General features: G+C 32.8%; 2 protein-coding genes across 2 annotated transcripts; both read right to left on the reverse strand.

Moving 5' to 3' along the window:
- Window positions 1-2507: 2507 nt before the first annotated feature.
- Window positions 2508-17369, reverse strand: LOC111703813 (intraflagellar transport protein 74 homolog). The gene is made up of 16 exons (XM_023475877.1): window positions 17077-17369; window positions 16674-16731; window positions 16475-16562; window positions 15124-15204; window positions 14849-14918; window positions 12558-12618; window positions 11352-11455; window positions 10501-10689; window positions 9409-9480; window positions 7000-7081; window positions 6329-6399; window positions 5844-6056; window positions 4692-4828; window positions 4161-4233; window positions 3728-3803; window positions 2508-2638 (listed from the first exon to the last, which is right to left on the reverse strand). Exons 1-16 carry the CDS (start codon window positions 17365-17367, stop codon window positions 2508-2510), a joined length of 1797 nt encoding a protein of 598 aa, XP_023331645.1. The 5' UTR covers window positions 17368-17369.
- A 3051-nt stretch (window positions 17370-20420) lies between these two features.
- LOC111703816 (uncharacterized) lies at window positions 20421-21382 on the reverse strand. The gene is made up of 3 exons (XM_023475879.1): window positions 21331-21382; window positions 21062-21165; window positions 20421-20528 (listed from the first exon to the last, which is right to left on the reverse strand). Exons 1-3 carry the CDS (start codon window positions 21380-21382, stop codon window positions 20421-20423), a joined length of 264 nt encoding a protein of 87 aa, XP_023331647.1.
- Between the last annotated feature and the right edge of the window lie 2472 nt (window positions 21383-23854).

Consider the following 23854-nt stretch of genomic DNA (forward strand, 5'->3'; position numbering starts at 1 on the left):
GTATTAATGAATTCTTTTAAATAGTGACTAATTATGACTAGTAAAGTGGTTTTTAAAACTTGAAATATTTTTTACGCAAAAAGGAAAACATTTAGAGAAAAAAATTCTTAAAGTAATTTTATTTGATTTAATCGATACTTTACTTAAAAATTTTTCCCAAAAAAGGTATTGCTTAAATCAAAGATTAAAACAAAATAATTTGCAAATAGCCTCCTTACTGCGTAAGAAATGTTAAATAATATAAATCTTTTATACCACTTTTCGTGTCAATATAAGATACAAATTATGACAATCAATAAACAACATTAATCCTAAGTAAAATTCTTGTGCCACTGAGTTGAAAAAAAATGGAAAAAAAAATCTTTCTTACATGTTAAACCAAAGAATTTTAAGGAAGCTGTGCTGTATAGCGGAGGCTCGTTTACTGCATAGCGGAGGCTCCTACTGCATCTTGGAGTCTCAGCCTGCCTAGCAAATATTGGAGGCTCGTGCCTGCATGGCGGAGGCTCGTGCCTGCATGGCGGAGGCTCATGGCGTCCGGGGATTCCCTGACTCGTTAATTAATTTTGGTATCGATTTAATGATTTATATAACCCTCGTTTCATTTTTCGCAAACAATCCCTTTTAACAAAAGTAGATTTAAAAATCGGTCTCCTATATACTAGTTTTATATAAAAACTTTAATATATATTCCTACTTTATTTTTAACTGCCTCAAAGTTGGATTCCGCTTTCTTGTTGAAAATAAACTCTTGAACACCGTAATTATTCTGTTCAATCATCTGAAACAAAAATAAGTTATAAAAGGGACTCTCCATTTGAAGGCTTTGTTCTGAGTAAAATTAACTTGCGGAATTATGCTCTAGAAAAAATTGTCAAAATTTCAGGAAAAAAATACCGTTTTAATAGGACATTGCCTTTGTAAATGGAGGTCAAGAGTACATTCATTTGTAAATTTCTGTGTAAAATGTTATTTGGGGCTTAATCCTGCAAAACTTTTTGTCGACAAAAAAAAGACTCTTTCAAGAATGCAAGATGAATAAAAGTTTGCTATAATAAAACCCCTCCCCCACCCTTAAAAAAAATATTCGAGCAAATTGCCGACTTAAGTGATATAAATCTAGAAAATTATCTTTAGATAAAATATAACGAGCATCTAATAAGATTCATTCTATAAACGATATAAACCTTTCATATATAAGATCTGACACCAAGCTAACATGAAAACAATACTTCATATATATCCAACCCCCCCCCCCCCCNAGCCAGATAAAACATAAAACCTAGTGAAGATAAAACATGAAATCTAGAGAGAGAAAAAACATGAAACCTAGACCCAGATAAAACATGAAACCTAGACCCAGATAAAACATGAAACCTAGAGCCAGATAAAACATAAAACCTAGTGAAGATAAAACATGAAATCTAGAGAGAGAAAAAACATGAAACCTAGACCCAGATAAAACATGAAACCTAGACCCAGATAAAACATGAAACCTAGAGCCAGATAAAACATCAAACCTAGAGGAAGATAAATCATGAAACATAGAGGCAGATAAAACATGAAACCTAGAGCCAGATAAAACATAAAACCTAGAGGCAGATAAAACATGAAACCTAAAGGCAGATAAAACATCAAACCTAGGGGAAGATAAAACATGAAAACCAGAGGCAGATAAAGCATGAAACCTAAAGGCAGATTAAACATGAAACTTAGTGGCAGATAAAACATGAAACATAGAACATCAAACCTAGAGGCAGAAAAAACATGAAACCTAGGGGAAGATAAAACATGAAAACCAGAGGCAGATAAAACATAATCTAGAGGCAGATAAAACATGAAACCTAGAGGCAGATAAAACATGAAACCTAGAGGAAGATAAAACATGAAACCTAGAGGCAGATAAAGCATGAAACCTTGAGGCAGATGAAACATGAAACCTAGAGATAGATAAAACATGAAACATAGAACATCAAACCTAGAGGCAGAAAAACATGAAACCTAGGGGAAGATAAAACATGAAAACCAGAGGCAGATAAAACATCAAAATGAACTTGAGGCAATTAATCTACTGAAATTTTGAATAAAATTATGCAATTAATTAGTTAAAGGTCCAAATATACATGAAAAGGTTACAAACGAAACCAAGTCAAACAGAACTAAAACTAAGTTTGGCAATAAAAATAAACCGAACCTTTCTATATCTGTAAAACCAAACCAAACATGTCCAGAAAAATCAAACCAAACCAAACCTGTCCAGATATATAATACCAAACCAAACCTGTCCAGATATATAATACCAAACCAAACCTGTCCAGATATATAATACCAAACCAAACCTGTCCAGATATATGAACTAAACCAAACATGTCCAGAAAAATCAAACCAAACCAAACCTGTCCAGATATATAATACCAAACCAAACCTGTCCCAAAATAAAAACCAAACCTTTTCAGAAATATAAACAAAATTAAACTTGTCAAGATTTGTAAACCAAACCAAATTTGTCAAGATTGGAAAACAAAATCAAACCTTTCCAAATCTATAAATGTAACCATTTCTTCTTCCATTCTTCCCATCTTCTCCTTCAAAGTGCTCATCTCAGTTTTTATTTTCTCCTCCAATGCTTCTATCTTCTCTAAAAATATTCATGATTAAATATTTCTTATTCTTAATCCTAATGATCCTCTACTCCATATTTCTCATCTTCTTCTTTATCCTACTAATCCTCTTCTCTATACTTCTCATCTTCTTCTTTATCATACTAATCCTCTTCTCTATACTTCCCATTTTCATCTATATCCTACTGATCCTCTTCTCTATACTTCCCATCTTCTTCTTTATTCTACTAATCCTCTTCTCTACACTTCCCATCTTTATCCTACTAATCCTCTTCTCTGTACTTCCCATCTTTTTCTTTATCCTACCAATCCTCTTTTTTATACTTCCCATCTTCTTCTTTATCCTACTAATCCTCTTCTCTATACTTCACATCTTTTTCTATATCTTACCAATCCTCTTCTCTACACTTCCCATCTTCTTCTTTATCCTACTAATTCTTTTCTCTATACTTCCCATCTTCTTCTTTATCCTAATAATCCTCTTTTTTATACTTCCCATCTTCTTCTTTATCCTGATAATCCTCTTCTCTATACTTCCCATCTTCTTCTATATCCTACCAATCCTCTTTTTTATACTTCCCATCTTCTTCTTTATCCTACTAATCCTCTTCTCTATACTTCACATCTTCTTCTATATCCTACCAATCCTCTTTTTTATACTTCCCATTTTCTTCTTTATCCTCCGAATCCTCTTCTCTATACTTCTCATCTTCTTCTTTATTCTACCAATCCTCTTCTATATACTTCCCATCTTCTTCTATATCCTACCAATCCTCTTCTCTATACTTCCCATTTTCTTCTTTATAATACTTATCCTCTTCTCTATACTTCCCATCTTCTTCTGTATCCTACTAATCCTCTTCTCTATACTTCCCATTTTCATCTATATCCTACTGATCCTCTTCTGTATACTTCCCATCTTCTTCTTTATTCTACTAATCCTCTTCTCTACACTTCCCATCTTCTTCTTTATCCTACTAATCCTCTTCTCTATACTTCCCATCTTCTTTCTTTATCCTACTAATCATCTTCTCTATACTTCCCATCTTCTATATCCTACCATCCAATACCTACAACCTACCTACTTCCAAGATTATAAAAGCTACCTAGATTTAAAGCTAGTTGTTGATGCTCTCTGTCCAGTCCTTCAATAGTATTTTTGGATTTCTCAACTTCGCCTTCCTAGATCAGATATTCATATATATACACACAAATTATACACATATTTGTATATAAAGTAGTAGTCTGTTTGTATGTCCAATCATTACTCATGATTGACCAATTTGCCTCAAATTTTAAACTGGGGAACTCGGTAGAACCACGGTAATGTTCTTAGTTTGGTTCAGAAGTTTTAGGTTCATTATGAATTTTATAGGGAATACTCATTTTTCAGGTAAAGCTAGTATATTATTATTTAACATGATAAGGTATATTTTCCAGGCAAAGCTAGTATATTATTATTTAACATGATAAGGAATATTTTTTATTATATTTAGTGGTGGAGAGGTGGGAGGGAGGATTAGATACTTATAAACATACCTTAAAGGCGAGATCTTCTTTCATACTAGAATACGCTTTGCTAGAGGGCATATGTCCAGCATGCTGCAGGTTCCTAAACATATGCCATTGAATTTAAGGCATGCTTTACTTACAGAAAACATGAATATACATATTCACTAGTTTAGATGCAACCCGAAGCTCTAGTTCTTGTATCCTAGCTTCTTGTATACCTGGATATATTCTCTAGTGTAGATGCAACCTGGAGCTCTAGTTCTTGTATCCTAGCTCCTTGTATACCTGGATATATTCCCTAGTGTAGATGCAACCTGGAGCTCTAGTTCCTGTATTCTAGCTTCTTTAATACCTGGATATATTCTCAAGTGTAGATGCAACGTAGAGCTCTAGTTCTTGTACCCTAGCTCCTTGTTTACCTGGATATATTCTCTAGTGTAGATGCAACCTGGAGCTCTAGTTCTTGTATCCTAGCTCCTTGTATATCTGGATATATTATCTAGAGTAGATGCAACCTGGAGCTATAGTTCTTGTATCCTAGCTCCATGCAATGCATACCTTGATATATTCTCTAGTGTAGATGCAACCTGGAGCTCTAGTTCTTGTATCCTGTTTAACTCCTGATCTCTAGTCTCCTGAAAACTCTGGAGAAATTGATCCATCGTTTCTTCACGCTTCCTTAGCTCACGGTACTTCTATGAACACAAAGGAAGAATTAAGAGAAATATTTGTATTAAAAAAGGATAAGTTTGCAAGAAATAAAATCTTTAAGCCAAGAAATTTGCTAAATATGCTAATAATACATAACTAATCTTAAAAATGAAACATGAATAACTCCAGTCAAAGAACCACGATATTTTATTCAGACAAAAGAGTTTGACATTTGTTTGATGTGAATGTTTGATTTATTTCTTGTCAATATTATATTCATTTGTTGCAAATATAAGATTTATTTGTTTTAAATAATAGATTTCTTTGTTGTAAATATTTATTTATTTGTTGTAAATATTTGACTTCTATGTGTACACATTAGATTTATTTGCTGTAAATATTAGATTTATTTATTGTACATATTGGATTTATTTGTTTAAGATATTAGATTTACCTTTAGAAAATATTAGATTTATTTGTTGCAAATATAAGATTTATTTGTTGTAAATATTAGATTTCTATGTTGTACAAATTTAATTTATATCAGATTTATCTTTTTACAATTTTAACAAAGGAATTGAGTCTTTGCCACAAACCCTGGTTTTTAAATCCCAATATCTTAACAATCCCATGCTGTAGACCTTAGATATTTCAAACTATGACTTCTGTTATATCAAACAAACAAAGTTTGAAATATCTAAGGTTTACATAATTTGTTTGTAGATATATAGGTATTAGAAAATTGGTATTTGTAGCAAAGACTCAATTCCTTTTCCACCATTGTTTGAGAAATGCATTTAAAGTTTAGAAAATAACAAGAATTTAAATCTATAGTTTAAATCGGAAATATAATTTTAATAGAATAGAGTTATCAAATAAAATAAAATAAGTTTAATATGGCAAAAGCTATCAGCTTCATGATATTCATATATTTAAGACCACGTTCCCTTCACATATTTATTCTTTGCATTGTTTCGGAGCAATAATTCAAGCAAATAAAAAAGGTCTCGGTTCAACCCAAAATTCAGTTTCACACCCTGAAATTTTAATATATTGAACCTGATTTTTCTCGGACTGATTTTCCTCCATATCCTGCTCCAACTGCTCCCGTTCCTCCTGGAGCAGTCGGAGCTTATCTCCAACCTCAAGGATCTGACGCTCCATTGTACTGATCTCAGCATTGTCATTCTTAACCTGCTCCAGCAGCCGTTCTCTCTCCTGCTGGGGGGTACCCCGGAGCTTCTCATCAGATAGAAGAGCTTCTTTCTTACTCTAAAACAGGAATTCATCAACATGGAGCTTTTTCTTACACTTTAGCAGCGTTTCATTTATGGAGAGATTTTTCTTATTTGATAAAGTGCTTCTTTATAACTCTATAATAAGGTATGATTCATACAGAGCTTCTTTTTCACTCTTTTATAACGTTCAGTAAATACATAGAGGTTTTTTTACTTTTAAACAGAGTTTGATTAATTTAGAGCTTAGTTCTTTACTTTTTTAATTAATTCATTTGGAGCAATTTTAGCCCTTAACAACTTTGTTACCTGTACAGCTGCCAGTTGGTCGTACAGTTTAGCAGCTTCTCTCTTTAAAGCTGACACTGACAGCTCATCCTCTAAACACGAAATCATTATTACGTAAGCTAGCTGACAAACTAATAATAATGCCTAAAACAATCGGATTATCGCATAGAATATTTATATTCACTTAGAATAGGTTTCCTTCTGCCTAGAATATGTATAATTATCTTTAAAAATACTAATTATCACCTAGAATAGGTTTCCGCCTGCCTAGAATATGTATAATTATCTATAAAAATACTAATTATCACCTAGAATAGGTTTCCTCCTGACTAGAATATGTATAATTATCTATACAAATACTAATTATCACCTAGAATAGGTTTCCTCCTGTTTAGAATATGTATGATTATCTATAAAAATACTAATTATCACCTAGAATAGGTTTCCTCTTGCCTAGAATATGTATAATTATCTATAAAAATACAAATTATCACCTAGAATAGGTTTCCTCCTGACTAGAATATGTATAATTATCTATAAAAATACTAATTATCACCTAGAATATCTAGAAGTATCTCCTAGAATACCAATTATCCCATAGAATACTTATATTCACCTAGAATAGGTTTCCTACTACCTAAAATATGTGTAGAGTATATCCTAGAATCCTAATTATCATCTTTTCTATTTACCTAGAATAGCTTTCCTACTGCCTAGAACATCTAGCTCCTGGTTCATCTCTTCTACAGCTCTTGCATACTGCATATTAGCAGACTAGATCAGGATTATCAATTGCGGTAAGCCTTCACTTTCGATCCCATTTCATCCATTGAATGCAGGTTTTGCTTTCTTCTAAACGCTTTAATTGTTAAGTATGATAATTTAATTCAGTTTTCTTTGATCTTTTGCGCCTAAGTTCTGAACTTTTGACTACTTAATTCCGCTAAAAATCACATAATTCCTATCTTTTTATAGTTAAACGGATAATTGTTGATTATCTTTGGATATCTCTTAAGGTACAATTCAACAAATCCAAACCAAATTCACAAAAAAATGGCTCCATATAAATGAGAAATCAAGAACATATGAGTCATCTGCTTTTTACCGGATCAAGTAGTTAACCTGATTAAATCAAAAGTTACTGCTATGGATTAGATTTCGAGTTAATGCGTTGTAGATTAGAACTTTCTCATACAAAAGATAAGACCTCAGAGCCCGCGCGATTTAAAAGCTTCGGCTCGAGTCTAAATTCCTTAAATGCAGCTTTGAGACCCAATCTTAGACCCAACTCTGACGACAGCTTGTGTCACATGATTGACAGCTGCGAGATCTACGGCTCGACTTAAGGAGTTAGGCCCAATGAAAATAAAACCGACCTTGGTTGCAACTTAAATCCGAAAGCCCGAGCCGTAAATAAGGCTCAGCAGCAGCTTAGACCTGAGTCTTATTTTCTTGAATTTTTTAATTCAAGAATTTTAATCTTTGCAACCTGACGCTGTAAACGTAGATTCTTTAATCTAACATAATTTATAATATGAAATATCAAAGGTCTCCAAAATCTGACTGCAAAGATATTGGGAATACAAAATCAGAGTGTGTGGGAAAAACTCTGTTCCTTTGTATAAAAGGGATCAACATATTAAGAATGAATGTATCAAAAGGAGAAAAAAGTTCAAAATTATAAATTTTTTCATAGAAAAATGTTTCAGTTTTTCAAGGAACTCGCACAGGTTTACTTGAAGATTATGAATGAATGTTTTGAAGATTAAATGCAAACCTTTCAATGAATCAGGATGTATACACAGCTTACAAGGGATTATATTAGAAACTTTTTTTCACAAAAGATTGCTGAACATGGTTCAAGGCAAAACTAGATTATATTCTTCAAAGAGCAGAAAAGGATTGTGTTAATGTATAATTGTATGTATCTATATTGTATGAATGTATGAAAAAAGTAATATCATAGATATGGAAAAAAAATTAAATAATTTGCAGAACATAAAGTTTTAAAAATCTGAATTTGTGGCAAAGACTCAATTCCTTTCATAAGTTTAGTTTGTCATATTGTAAAAAAAAAATCTTAAAAATTCTTTTTTATTCACAGAAAGATTTATGCTGCGGATTTAAGTCCAATTGCCACTCAAATTTTCAAATCCCTATATCTTTGCAACCTTATGTTGTAAACCTTTGTTTTTTGGGTTGCAAAGATATAAAGATTTAAAAATCAGAGTTTGCGGCAAAGACTCAATTCCTTTAAATATTTAGATCATCAAACTGTTAATAAATCGAAAAATATATAATTTTTAAATTCTTAAAACATTTTAATTTCATACGTTTTACATTTTACCTTTTACATTAAAACTTTACCTTTAAGTCCAAATATATCAAGATATATTTGTTAAAAAAACTCTAAAGAAATTGAGGATTTGCCACAATCTTTCTTTTCCGTATATTTTTGCAATTTATTCATTTCAAACTATGCATTCTGTTAGATCAGATAATCTAAGTTTGAAATATCAATTGTTTTCTCCATCAGGTTGAAAAGTTATAGGGATTAGGAAATTTTAGTTGTGGAAAAGACTCAATTCCTTTAAAGATCAACAATATATTTTTTTTTTTTTTACGTAATCGTTTATAGGCTTGATGTCAATGAACAAATACATGACTCCTAAAAACGAGTGGGTTTATTAAACTTTAAACTGCAGGACAGAGAAATTATGCTTCATAATAATGGTGGTTTTATGGTTTTAATCTGGGGAAAAAATTTATTTAATAAATTCTTTTATAACCTGCAACAGGATTATCCAGGGCTAGGAAATACATGAGGTTATATAATCATAAATTTAGATTTGTCTGTTTGTTTCTATCCAATAAACGTAAAATAGCGACACCATTTTTTTTGCAGAACTCCACAAGAAGGTTAATAGAAAGTCAAAATAAAAAATGCCTGAAAAATTTCATTTTGTAAAATTATGGAAATCCACCGATGAGAACAAGAAAATCTGCGAAATTATTCTTTTTTTATTTATTTGTACGAGCCAGAGGGAAAACAAATTATAATTAGAGAAAAAAGAGTTATAACTAAATGAATTGATAATATCCTTAAGCTGCATATATCGATCTTGTAACTCAGGATGCATTGCAGACACAAGGTTTTCCGTCATATTCATCTCCTAGATATTACAGGATTCAATATTCATCTCCTAGATATTACAGGATTCAATATTCATCTCTTAGATATTACAGGATTCAATATTCATCTCTTAGATATTACAGGATTCAATTTTCATCTTCTAGATATTACAGGATTCAAAATGCATCTCCTAGATATTACAGGATTCAATATTCATCTCCTAGATATTACAGGATTCAATATTCATCTTCAAATATTACAGGATTCAAAATTCATCTCCTAGATATTACAGGATTCAAAATTCATCTCCTAGATATTACAGGATTCAATATTCATCTCCTAGATATTACAGGATTCAATATTCATCTCCTAGATATTACAGGATTCGATATTCATCTCCTAGATATTACAGGATTCAATATTCATCTTACAGACATTACAGGATTCAAAATTCATCTCCTAGATATTACAGGATTCAATATTCATCTTCTAGATATTACAGGATTCAAAATTCATCTCCTAGATATTACAGGATTATTTTCAATTTATGGTTCTATACATATAGCTGTCTTTAAATTGAATTTCCTGCTTCAGAAACAATAGAGAAATTAACTGAATTAATACTTTTAAAGTTAGTAAAACTGAAATATCTAGGAGATGAATATTGATGAGGTTAAAGGTATTAGGGTACCATAGTGAATCAGGTTAAGAAAATTAGGGTACCATAGTGAATCATGTTAAGGGTATTAGGGTACCATAGTGAATCTGGTTAAGGATATTAGGGTACCATAGTGAATCAGGCTAATGGTATTAGGGTACCATAGTGAATCAGGTTAAGGGTACTAGGGAATCATAGTGAATCGGGTTAAGGATGAATGAGTGAATAGTCACGAATGCAATGAGCAAGAACGAATGAATATGAAAACATTTATATAAAATATGACAATTATGTAATAAGAGGAAATATAAACAGGAGGATGCAATTATGAATAAATGAAAGAATTAATATAAAATTAATTAAAATATGAATACAAGTGTTAATAAAACCTAAATAATTTACCTGGTTTAATTCTATTTCTAACTGATTAATCTGAGCTTCTCTTCCTCGTTTCTCCGCCCAGAGCTGTTCCACTTCCGCTGCAGCCTGCTCGTTAGCTGCCCTCAGCTCAGCTTCTTCCGCCTCAACATCTGCCCTCTCCGTATCCGTGTTTAGTTTATCCACGAGCATATTATAATCCGCCAATACACCCTGAATACAATATTTGGTTTATATCCCATGGGATAAAAAAATGTTCTGTCCTATTCCCGACACCATCTCTCTAAATCTATTTAAACCCACTGTGGACTGTGGAATAGGTAGACGACATTAAAGCAATATGTTCAATTAAATTTGATGTTTTACTTTTAACTTATTAAATCACTAAATAACTGAAAGAGGTTGATTTGTTACAATTTATTTGTCTCATATTCAAATCTCTAGTCTAAATGTCGACTACCTATTGCAGAATTTGCTGGTTCTCATAGTAAATATGGAATATTTCGTCTTTATACACTTCCGGAAGAGATTTCTGAACAATCGAGAAATAAATGAGTAAATATTTCCGCAAACTTAAAAGTTAAATCATATGTTTGTAAGTGAGACAAGGAAGTTTTTTTTTCAATGGAGGAGTTTAATCTTTTAGGAGGGGGGGGGGGGTCTCCCTGTAATGGCTGACCTTAGTTAACTCCACAGAGAGGGGATGAATCCCCATAGCCCAACCCCTTTATCTTTCATTTATCATAAGCTATATATTGTAAAGCTATCGTAATACATATGAATACCTGGCTTATTATAATTAGTTTCTTAGCTATTTCTTTAACCCCTTTAATATAAGCTATATCTTGTATAGCTATCATATTACATATGAATACCTGGCTTATAGTTAGTTTCTCAGCTATTTCTTTAACTCCTTTATCATAAGCTAGATATGTTGACTGCTCTTCACTTTGTGATTCAACCTCTCGACTTAGTTTATCTGAAATATTAAAGGGATTATAGTCTATCTGTAAAAATTAAAGGGACTGTCGACGTAATTTCAATTGAACTCCCATTTAAAAAGTTGCATAATTTGTTCTTTGTTTCTGCTTTCTAAATCCGCAAGCCCCTTTAATAAATTAGGTAAAAAACAAATAAAATTAAAATTTTCCGTTCGAAAATTATCGTTCTTCCTTGAATGAAGGTTTAAAGGTGCTGAATGTGAATAATGTCCCTCTAAGATAGAGGTTTACTTGAAATAACGTCTGCACTCCCTGACTAGTATTTTTAAAGAATTTATACTGATGGGAATGTTTTAGTTACAAAACACAATAAATATACGGGCCTCTTGAATATTTGTAAAAAATATTGTCATCAAAATAATAATACAAAAAAAAATTTGTTCGCCAAATTTAAGATTTTAGAAATATTTTGAAGTGTTTTTTTCCGAATACAAAGTAGATATAAAAATATTGAATATAAAATATCAAATTTTGAATATTAAATCCACGTTCTTTGGATAGAACTTGTTTATTAATCAGCATCAAATGTTTATACAGGGGTCTTCAATAAATATGGTCGCCTTTCAATCTTTTTTTAATTAATTCACATGGATCCAGACTGCTATAAAAAGTTGCATCAATTTCCACGACTGGGTCAAATTTGAAGTGTCGCAACGCCTTGACCGTTAATTTTACCTTTCTAACTAGATATACTTTTTGTACCCTGGAGGCTGGACATTTCCGAACCGAACTTATTTTAGCTTTAGTCTTTAGTGTTTATAGCAAAAACTCAAATCCTTTTATGATTTATAAATTACGGTCCGATGCTTTCTTCTTTTCTTGAAAAAAAATCTATTTCAATTTATTTTGTACTTTTTAACCATGCCAAAAAATGTATGAAGATTGAATAATTTTCTTATGTTGCCTGTATAGTGTATTGGCGTTAAAGCTTAGAGATAATCAAATATAATATTAGACGCTATACATGCAAATACTGCTTTGTAAGTGTGACAATTTTGAAAGAAAAGGAAACTTGGATACATTTTAACCATTGGCAGAGAATGGAAATTAAGATAATTTTCTAATTTCAAAATTAAATACTTATTTCCGAAGTAAGTTCAGCCATCTTGGTTCTCAGAGCTCCCAGGAAATAGGATTTATCCTGATCAAAATATATTAAGTCAAAACCATCAAACTGAACAAATGAAATAAAAGTTGTCTTTGATATGTCTTTTGAATAGAAACGTCGCTGAAATATACATCTTTAAAGATATATCAATTAAATAGCATATACAGATGATAAATCTATTTAGAGATATATCAATTATATATAACCTATACAGATGATAAATCTATTTAGAGATATATCAATTATATATATCCTATACAGATGATAAATCTATTTAGAGATATTTCAATTATATATAACCTATACAGATGATAAATCTATTTAGAGATATATCAATTATATATATCCTATACAGATGATAAATATATTTAGAGATATATCAATTATATAACCTATACAGATGATAAATCTATTTTCAGAAGATTAAACAAAGACGACTTTTTGTTTTGGAGTGGGGGGAGTGTGTGTCTGCATTTAGGAGCAAGTAAAATAAACCAGGAGACACCCCCCCCCCCATATATAAACATACAATTTGCAGTATTAAATTGTCATACTAGACAAAATGAATAATCTTTAGAAAAAAGCCCTTTTATTAAAAGACGTTATTCCAGAGATTTTCCCGCCTCTTGACATTTTTAGTTATATTCACATTTCTTGGTTCTAACTGATGTTAAGGATTAATGGCAAAAAGGTTTCCAATTAAGATCGTAGACTTGTTGTTAAAATTCCAATCAGAGGATTTAAATTGAAATCTTTATATTATGAAGGCGGGGTTTAAAGATAAGTACATGATACAGTACACTGGCTAAACTAAACCTATTGAGCCTCAAGTTCAGAAACACAACGGGTAAAATTTATTGTGATTCTAGGTTAGGAAGGAGAGGGGGTGAGGTTGTTTAAACAAAAAAGGTTTTTAAACTATATTCAACATAATATTTATGGTTTTCTTCATATATCAAAACAGACAAAATTGCTTTATAATTAAATCATTTTCAAGGACAGTTAAATAAAATGTTCGACTTCTGTAAGACATGATTTCAAATGACCCTTAATTTAAAGATGGCATTTCCGGTTTACATTAACATATGGAAAATTGTTCAATTCTGACAATTTTCTTTTTTTCTCTCTCTGATCCGCAAAGATTTGTTGTAGAGAACCCGTATTTGGAAACTTTTCGTTTTCGTTTTGCTTCAGTGAAAATACATTTTACTTTCTGCAGTGTTAAATACATATATTTCTTTAATTTTTTTTTTTACAAATAAATTTTACTGCAGTCGGAAATATTTTCTTCTAAATCTGGAATGAAATGAATGTAAAAATATATTTCTCCAATACTTGATCTTGTTCTATCAAATCTCGTCTAGGATTTAATATACTAAAGGCTTTAGAAAACATAAAACATAAAGCAGATTGGCAAAGAATAGAACGAAAACAGAATCCTAGATTTGTTCTAAATAAAACCAAAACAGAATCCTAGATTGGTTAAGAACGAAACAAAAACAGAAACCTAGAGTGGGTGAGAAGAGAATGAAAACAAAATCCTAGATTGGTTAGAATAAAACAAAAACAGAATCCTAGATTGGTTAGAATAAAACAAAAACAAAATCCTAGATTGGTTAGAATAAAACTAAAACAGAGTCCTAGATTGGTTAGAATATATAACGAAAACAGAATCCTAGGTTGGTTAGAATAAAACAAAAACAGAATCCTAGATTGGTTAGAATAAAACTAAAATAGAATCCTAGATTGGGTGAATACAGAACGAACTGTGTCACCGGTTTCAACCGAAAGCTTTGAAACATATTAAGCTTATGAATAGAAATCAAATCCAAATATTTAAAAGAATATTAACAAAAATCTTTGATTAGACAAGATGGAGATGATGAGGATAATACCACACATGGATTAAAGTCTACATGCAAATTGAGATGAGATTTATATTAATATGTTGAGAAAATCATTGAAATATTGTTAAAACTGTTACATTTCTCCTTGACAAACTTTTATTTACAGAAAGCAGTAGAAGTCAAAACTTGTATCTGAATTGGCATTATTCTACAGTGCTTGATAATGATATTCACTGTGACATCTCTTAAATTTTATTTGTGCCTGCAGGGTACGATTACCTCGTGATATCCGAAAGGATTAAATTTACTCCGCAGGTCTGCACAAGATGCAGATCAATGTTTGATTAGAATTAGAATAAAATCCAAGAGTTTACGAATCACGAAACCTCGACATGAAAAAACCAGATTGTTTTGACCTGATATTGTCTCTGAGGTCCTCGACCAGATCCAGTTTTTAGTCCAGTTAATCCTTGCTGGGTTATAGGTCTGGTATCAGAGTATAGTATCAGATTGTTGTTTAAGATTAGAATATCAAGTCAATTTTATAGAGAAATCTCATTTGAAAATAATCCACTTTCAAAAAGAAATAATAGGATAACTCTATCATTTTAAAACTGGACATGTAACTCTTTAAAATTACGTTGACAGTCCCTTAATCTAATAAAATATGAGATTATCTTTGATATATTTCCTGTCTGCTACACTAACAGCTGTCTGTAAACCTACTCCAGCTCTGCTAGCTGGTCTGTTACGCATAGCAGTCTCGACCAACCTTAACATGGAAAGGAACTGAGTTTTTGTCACAAACTCTACTTTTCTAATCTCTATATCTTTACTAACCAATGTCGTAGACCTTAGATATTTCAAACTATGAATTCTGTAAGATCCAATAATCTATGTTTGAAATATCAAAGGTTTACATCATCAGATTGTAAAGATATCATGATTAGACAATTGAGTTTGTGACAAAAACTCAATTCCTTTGAAATAAATTTTTTGGAAAATTCTTCTTATCAATGTTATCCTGGTATCCTTGTACCCTGGCACCCTGAAATCCTGGTACTCTGATATCCCATGGTATCCTGGTTTCCCGGTATCCTGTTATCCTGGTATCCTGGTATCCTTGTACCCTGTTATTCTGATATCCTGGTATTCTGATATCCTGGTATCCTGGTATCATGGTATCCTAGTATCTTGGCATCCTGGTATCCTAGTATCCTAGTATCCCAGTATCTTGGCATCCTGGTACCCTAGTATCCTAGTATCCCAGTATCTTGGCATCCTGTTATCCTAGTATCCTGGTATTCTGATATCCTGGTATCCTGGTATCTTTGTATCCTATTCCTGGCGTCCTGGTAAACTAGCATCCCGGTATCCAGGTATCCTGGTATCCTGATACCCTGGTATCCTGGTATCCTGGTATCCTGATATCCTGGTATCCTGGTATCTTGGTATCCTGTTATCCTGTTACCCTTTATCCTGTTATCCTGGTATCCTAGTATCCTGGTATCCTGGTATCCTGGTATCCTGGTATCCTGGAATCCAGGTATACTGGTATCCTGGTATCCTACCTAGATGCTGAGCCTGGTATCCAGGTATCCTGGTATCCTGGTAACCTAGTGTCTTGGTATCCTGGTATCCTGATATGCTAGTATCCTGGTATCTTGGTATCCTGGTATCCTGTTATCCTGATATCCTGGTATCCTGGTATGCTGGAATCCAGGTATACTGGTATCCTGGTATCCTACCTAGATGCTGAGCCTGGTATAATGGTATCCTTGTCTCCTGGTATCCTACCTGGATGCTAAGCCTGGTATAATGGTATCCTTGTCTCCTGGTATCCTACCTGGATGCTAAGCCTGGTATACTGGTATCCTTGTCTCCTTCTATCCTACCTGGATGCTGAGCCTGGTATCTTGGTATCCTTGTCTCCTGGTATCATACCTGGATGCTAAGCCTGGTATACTGGTATCCTTGTCTCCTTCTATCCTACCTGGATGCTGAGCCTGGTATCCTGGTATCCTTGTCTCCTGGTATCCTACCTGGATGCTGTGCCTGGTATCCCTCTATTTGCCATTGAGCTGCCCGGTCGACCTATAGCACTACCAGCCCGCCCGGTCATGGGTCGCCCTTAAAATAAGTACGTACTTTTCATATATATTTCATTATCTTTTATTCAGCTAGTTTTACAATTTTATTTGTTATGCTTTTTTTTTACAAATATTTGGTCTGTCGTCTAACCTGTGTAAGGCCGATCTGCGCCAGCAATGGCTGATCCTTGTCTGGAGAAAGGTCTGGACTAAACAGGAAAATATTATTTATGGGTCGGTTTCGAATACACCCAAATTTTGGAATTTGAAATACGTCCAAGCATATTTTACTGCTTAATAGCAATACATAACAGTGAAATGAAAATAAGGGGATTAAAATTGATCATCGAATGTGTAAATAAATATTAGATGAAAAGTTTTATGACTACAATTAACAATGTAATAAAAAAAATATTTTGTTTTTGTCGAATACAAAAAAAAACATGTTTGATGCGAGAACTTTGTTCAAATTAAAGTGATAGTTTTTTTGTGTAAAAGCTGTAACATCGAAAATACGGAAAATAAGATTTTCTTTTTAAATTTAAATAAATTACCTCAACCGAACCGTCCGGTTTTCTGTATCCCGTCTTAGGACGATCAGGTCCCAGGGAGTCGTCATCCATCATCCACTCCGGGACAGATCCGGTAGAAGGACGACTAATCATACTTGTCATCGGACGAGAGCCAGGTGGTCCTTGTCTTCCACTTGTCATTGGACGAGTTGCCGACGTCATTGGACGAGAAGGGCCTGGAAGCTCGGACTGCATGTCGTCCTCTGGTTTAGCAGTGATAGGTCGCTGAAGTCCGGTAAACGGTCTTAAATCTGATTCATCAAATTCTGCCATTTTCTTCTTCAAATTTTATAAAATTAATGAAACTATTTAGAAAAAATCCAATTTGTAATTTGTATTTACAAAATTAAGTTTTCATGCCTCAAACCATGAATCCTGGTCGGTCAAATACTTAAAGCTTAAAAATCTAGGCTTTACGGCATCAAGTAACGAGTTGTACAAAGAGAGTGTTTGCAATCGAAAAATTATCGATGGTGATCGCTAATAATCATACTTCTATCTGTTGCGTCTTTAAAGAGAAAATTGATAAAAACGAGTTCTTAAGAACGTAACGTCCATAACAATTCGGAAAGTTGCCACATTCGAATCGGATCGTAAAAAATCAGTTCAATTCCAAACAAATCATTCAGATATTACAACCTATAATCATCGATAATTTTTCGACGCATTTGTATATAGTTGATATATTTCATAATATTTTTTATTTGTTTCATATACGATGTAATTTAAACAACAATTTTTTTGGTCACTAGTCTCTTCCACGTGGAACTCAAGAAGCATCGAGAGCAGAGACACCTAGCGTCCAAATATTAAATTGATTTTTTACGATCCGAGGCGAATGTTGCAACTTTCTGAATTTGTATGGGCGCTACGTACTACGGTATGAGTCGTTTTTAACAATGTTCTTATATACGCAACAAATAGAAGTAAGATTAGCAGCAATCACCATCGATAATTTTTCGACGGAACACTCCGATTTAGATGAATATTATAAAATAAGAGTTGGGGGAAAATGTTTTAATTACTTTTTGGATTTTGGTAGAGGTTAGCCTTATAAGATGAGAACAATAATTGAGGTGGATAAGATATAATATATAAGATGAGAACAATGATTGAGGTGGATAGTATATAAGATATAAGATGAGAACAATAATTGAGGTGGATAAGATATAACATATAAGATGAGAACAATAATTGAGGTGGATAAGATATAATATATAAGATGAGAACAATAATTGAGGTGGATAAGATATAAGATATAAGATGAGAACAATAATTGAGGTGTATAAGGGGAGATAATTTATCGGAAAACAATAAAAGATAATTTGAATAAAATGAAAAAATCAGAATGGATAAAATATAATATAAATAAATACACCTATTTTCACGATCAAGAGAAAAAAGCAGCAAAATAAATTTTTTTTAACAAGAAATATTCGTAAAAATACATAAAACCTATAAAATAATTACGACATGAATTTCCCTCGGATTCATCTATTCGATTTACACGAAAATATAAGTTTAAAATTTATAGAAACACTGATTTAATAATCTGAAACTACTTTTATTTGATGGGTCTTACTGTAACACGTCAAATCTATATATATACTTGCTTGTCTGATTGATTTTTTTTTGTATCCAATAAACGTCAAAACGGCTGAACTGATCGGGCCCAAATTTTGTGTGGGACCTCACGTGGCCCCAGAGAAGTTTGAGGACACAAAGTTGATCCCGTAATTCCCCGCGTGACCTTCTACTTCTGTGTAGTGGAGCGTGGTATGAAATGTTATAGTGTTTGCAGAATATTGGAACTTAACATTATTTTGTGTGGAATGAAGAGAAAGCAGGTTTTTGGTTACAAACACATCAGCCTTTCTAACCATCAGGTAGATTAGATAGATAGATAGATAGATATACATAAATATATATATATGTCTATATATATGTATAATTTATCAAAATTATTACTATAAGGAGAAAATATATATGCAGGATTGAATCCTGGTTAACGGACGGAATTTGTTCGAACCCTAACTTCCAATCTACACTGCTGATCGGCAGCTCCCGGCTCATCATGGCTCGCATCTAGTTCAATAAACAATTAAAAAGGACACTGACTAACAATAAACAATTTCTAACTCTAAACTTTACTAAAATGATCTTCCTTGTCTCGTACTTAAAATGGATTTATAGCTGAAGAACTCATATACTAATAGAGTTTAAAAAGAAGAAAATTTTAATATGAATATAAATTATGTAAAATTATATAAAAAGAGATAAAGCTAGTGTATCCCTGAAAGTACATCTGAAATTATATAAGATAAACAAGAGATAAAGCTAGTGTATCCCTGAAAGTACTTCTGAAATTATATAAAATAAACAAGGGATAGAGCTAGTGTATCCCTGAAAGTACATCTGAAATTATATAAAATAAACAAGGGATAAAGCTAGTGTATCCCTGAAAGTACTTCTGAAATTATATAAAATAAACAAGAGATAAAGCTAGTGAATCCCTGAAAGTACTTCTGAAATTATATAAAATAAACAAGGGATAAAGCTAGTGTATCCCTGAAAGTACATCTGAAATTATATAAAATAAACAAGGGATAAAGCTAGTGTATCCCTGAAAGTACTTCTTAAAAGGATAAAGCTAGTGTATCCCTGAAAGTACTTCTGAAATTATATAAAATAAACAAGAGATAAAGCTATTGTATCCATGAAAGTACATCTGAAATTATATAAAATAAACAAGGGATAAAGCTATTGTATCCATGAAAGTACTTCTGAAAAAGCTAAATTCCCGAGGTTGTCGGAATCATTTTGATTTATTGAAAAGAAGAATACTTAGAGTGAGGGGAGATTAATCATTTCTGAATTTATTTTCCGTATATTCACCTTCAACCTTTCCCTGCAATCTCCCTCAGCCTTCCTAAATCTCCCTGAACCTTCCTAAATCTCTCTGAACCTTCCTAAATCTCCCGAAACCCACCTGAACCTTCCCCAGTCTACCAGAACCTCTTTCAACCCATATAAACCTCCTTAAACCTTCCTCAAGCCCAGGTTAATCTCTTCGCAACCTCCCCTTCCTAAATTTCCCTGAACATCTCTGACCCTCCCTAAACCTCCTTGAACCTCCCTAAACCCTCTTGAAGCTACATGAACCTCCATGAACCTCCTCCCAACTCACTGAACCTCCCTGAACCTCCCTAAACCCTCTTGAACCTACATGAACCTCCATGAACCTCCTCCCAACTCGCTGATCCTTCCTGAACCTCCCTGAACCTCCCTAAACCTCCCTAAACCTCCCTAAACCTCTCTAAACCTCCCTAAACCCTCTTGAACCTACTTGAACCTACTTGAACCTCCCTGAACCTCCTCCCAACTCGCTGAACCTCCCTGAACCTCCTTGAACCTCTCTTAACCTTCCAAACACTCTTTCAACCACACCTCAGCCAGTGTGGGTTAACGCTTAAGCTTAAAGTGACTGTGTGACCTGTGTACTGTGGGTACTGTGTATTGGAATGTTGATTGACCTTAATTTAAAGAGTGCAACGATTCAATTCACTGGACTATTCTTAAATTGTATTTATAATTACTTCTTGCTCGTCTTTGCTGTAGAAATCATCGAGTTATTTTCCAGAAGGGTTGAGACATAAAATTCCTGAGACGTAAAAAGCTTAAGATTTCTGAAGGCTTTGTATGTAAAGTGCAAAATGTTGGATGATCTTGCAGAAATGTCAGGATGGATTAGAATCAATCAGGATTAAACTCCGCCCACTCACAACCTATACTTGGACTTAATCTATTCTTAAATCAGAGATTAATTGCTCTTGTTAAAATAGTCAAGAACTCAGACTCTTTTCAACGGAGCACATTCAATTTCTTCTGGTTTTACATTCTATTTAGCAATATTGAGGATATAAAGTAATTTTAGTGACCCCCTGAACCTCCCTGAACCTCCATGAACCTCCATGAATCTCCCTGAACATCCCCCAAACTCCCTGAACCTCCCTGAACCTTCCTTAACCTCCTTGAACTTCCCTTTACCTCCCTGAACCTCCCTAAACCTCCCTGAACATCCCCCAAACTCCCAGAACCTCCCTGAACCTCCCTGAACCTCCCTGAACCTCCCTAAACCTCCCNAATCTCCCTGAACCTCCCTTAACCTCCCTGAACCTCCCTGAACCTCCCTTAACCTCCCTGAACCTCCATTAACCTCCCTGAACCTCCCTTAACCTCCCTGAACCTCCATTAACCTCCCTGAACCTCCCTTGACCTCCCTGAACATCCGTAAATCTCCCTGAACATCCCTAAACCTCCCTGAACCTCATCAAGGGATAGAAGAAGAAATTTTCCAAATAGAACATTTTTGTAGAATAATTTAATAGATTTTGAACCGATCTAATCAAAAAAAAATATTTCTTCTGTGAGTATTTACATTTTTTAAGCAATCGGCAAGATTTTGTTTCTCCGTTGCACAGGGGTAATGTTAAAACGTTAACTTCCCTTAGTCAACCACAGCAACAAATTTGTAGGAGCTCGTGAAAAAAGAAAAAAACATTATCGAACCCTGAAAAGAGAAATTTTTAACTGTAAGTACGTTAATTGGACCCTGAGCACTGGTTAGTTACTAGATTGTATCAGTGGAGAGTTGGGTTGGATCAAATTGATCCTAAACCAATAGATTAATAAAATCTTTACAGCTATAAATCTAAATATTAAGTTGAAGATACTCGTAGATAAGAGCTTTTAATACAGACTTTGAATAATTTTGATTGGAAATTATTTTAACTGAAAATGTTTCATTTATCACTTTTTAAATTTTATGGAAAGATGATAAACTTAGTACTTTTAGTGTTTCCGTTTATGCTGTATTTGAATAAAAATATTTTGACAGGTTTGACAGATTTTTTCTTTCTTATTGTTTTATTTTGAAGGAGTAGAGGAGTAGAGAAGTAGGTTAACATAATATTCACTAAAAAATATATATACATATATATCCATCACGATATACATCTATACAGGGTTACCCACAAACTATGAGACAGTAAAGTTGACCTGGAACTCTGAGAATATAACAATCACAAGGTTAAGTTTTCTACATTGAATACAGTCTAAATGCATGCTTACTGAATGAGTTTGCATAAAAAAACAAGTTTACAGTTGAATATAAGGATCAGACACTTACAGTATAAATTCCGCACTGAGTCTCATCCTTTGATGGAAACACCTGACTGACCAGAGTTAGAGGCATTCGGTTTCTTCTATTTGAAATTATACGCGTTTTGGGCTATAATTAAACAATCTTTAAGTTTACGGATTTGTTTGTTTTATACTTTTTTTCAAAATTTTTATGCCGACCAAAAAGTATTTAAAAAAAAGGCTAACAAAATATGTTTATTAGGACAAATTGTGATCGAAAGTCACAGTTTTCTGGAATATTGACAGAACCGTTAAATCCACGTGGGGTAACCCTGCTTATAAGTTTTCTTCAAAATATTTATTTATTATGTAAATGAATATTGATCTTTTTCCTCACATATGACTTTAACATTGTGACACAAATTTACAAATATAGTTTTTATATTTTTAGTAACAATACACCTCAAAATTAATTAAAATAAGATTGTTAAAAAATGCTAATTTGTTGAAAAATTATGAAAAAATTTGAATCTTTTAAAGCTACCCACACTTTACGATATGCACAGTATACAAATTGTTAAACAATTACGAATTTTAAATTCCTATATCTTGACAACCTAATGTCATAAATCTTTGATATTACAAAGCATAATATCTGCTAGATATAATACATATAAAATTTAGATTTCCCATCCGGTTACAAAGATAATGTTCCACTTCCCCATGATTTTTATTGCAAGACCTTTTCAGAATTTTTAGAATTTCCTTGTAAGTTTTTTAGATGAAAATTATTTGTTTTCTTTTGTTGTTCTACATTTTAAAATCTGCGCTTCAATATTTTTTACTGTCTGCATTATTTATGTAACTAATTTGCAAGCTGGCATTATTATTATAATTGGATTATAATGCATACAGAGATTAGAGTCGCGACACTGCGCATCATACTGTAAGAAGAGGGAAGGGGTACAGAGGGATATTATAGAATACGAATAGCATAGAGTTAACAGAGATTTATGAGTTTTAATAAACGCAAGTAAAACTGCAACGTACATCCTATTTGTGCGATATATTTTGATCTAGTACTTAAATTCCGTCGAAATATCTTAAAATTCTATATGTACTTTTATATCTACATATATCTATATCCTAAATATATTAGTAGGAATAGCATAATTAGGAAACACACGAAGTAGGAATATCACGAAGTAGGAATATCACGATGGAGGAATATCATGAAGTAGGAATATCACGTTGGAGGAATATCATGAAGTAGGAATATCACGATGGAGGAATATCATGAAGTAGGAATATTACGTGTAGGAATATCACGAAGAAGGAATATTACGATGTAGGAATATCACGAATTAGAAATATCACAAATTATAAAGTTCAAGAAATAGAAATATCATTGAATACTAAATAATTAGACATATCGAGTAGAAAAAGACACTTGAAACTTCTCCGACCCATCACTCTAAACCTTCTGAAAAAAATCTACCCATCCCTAAATCTGTCCCTTGTCATACATAACTGTCTTGGACTTTTTTTTAAGTAATTGATTAAACTCAAGAAGAATAGAAAGATAAATTGATTGCAATGGTTTGCAATGATTAAAATC

Source organism: Eurytemora carolleeae, unplaced genomic scaffold (genome assembly GCF_000591075.1).
Source record: "Eurytemora carolleeae unplaced genomic scaffold, Eaff_2.0 scaffold579, whole genome shotgun sequence".
Classification (NCBI taxonomy): domain Eukaryota; kingdom Metazoa; phylum Arthropoda; class Copepoda; order Calanoida; family Temoridae; genus Eurytemora; species Eurytemora carolleeae.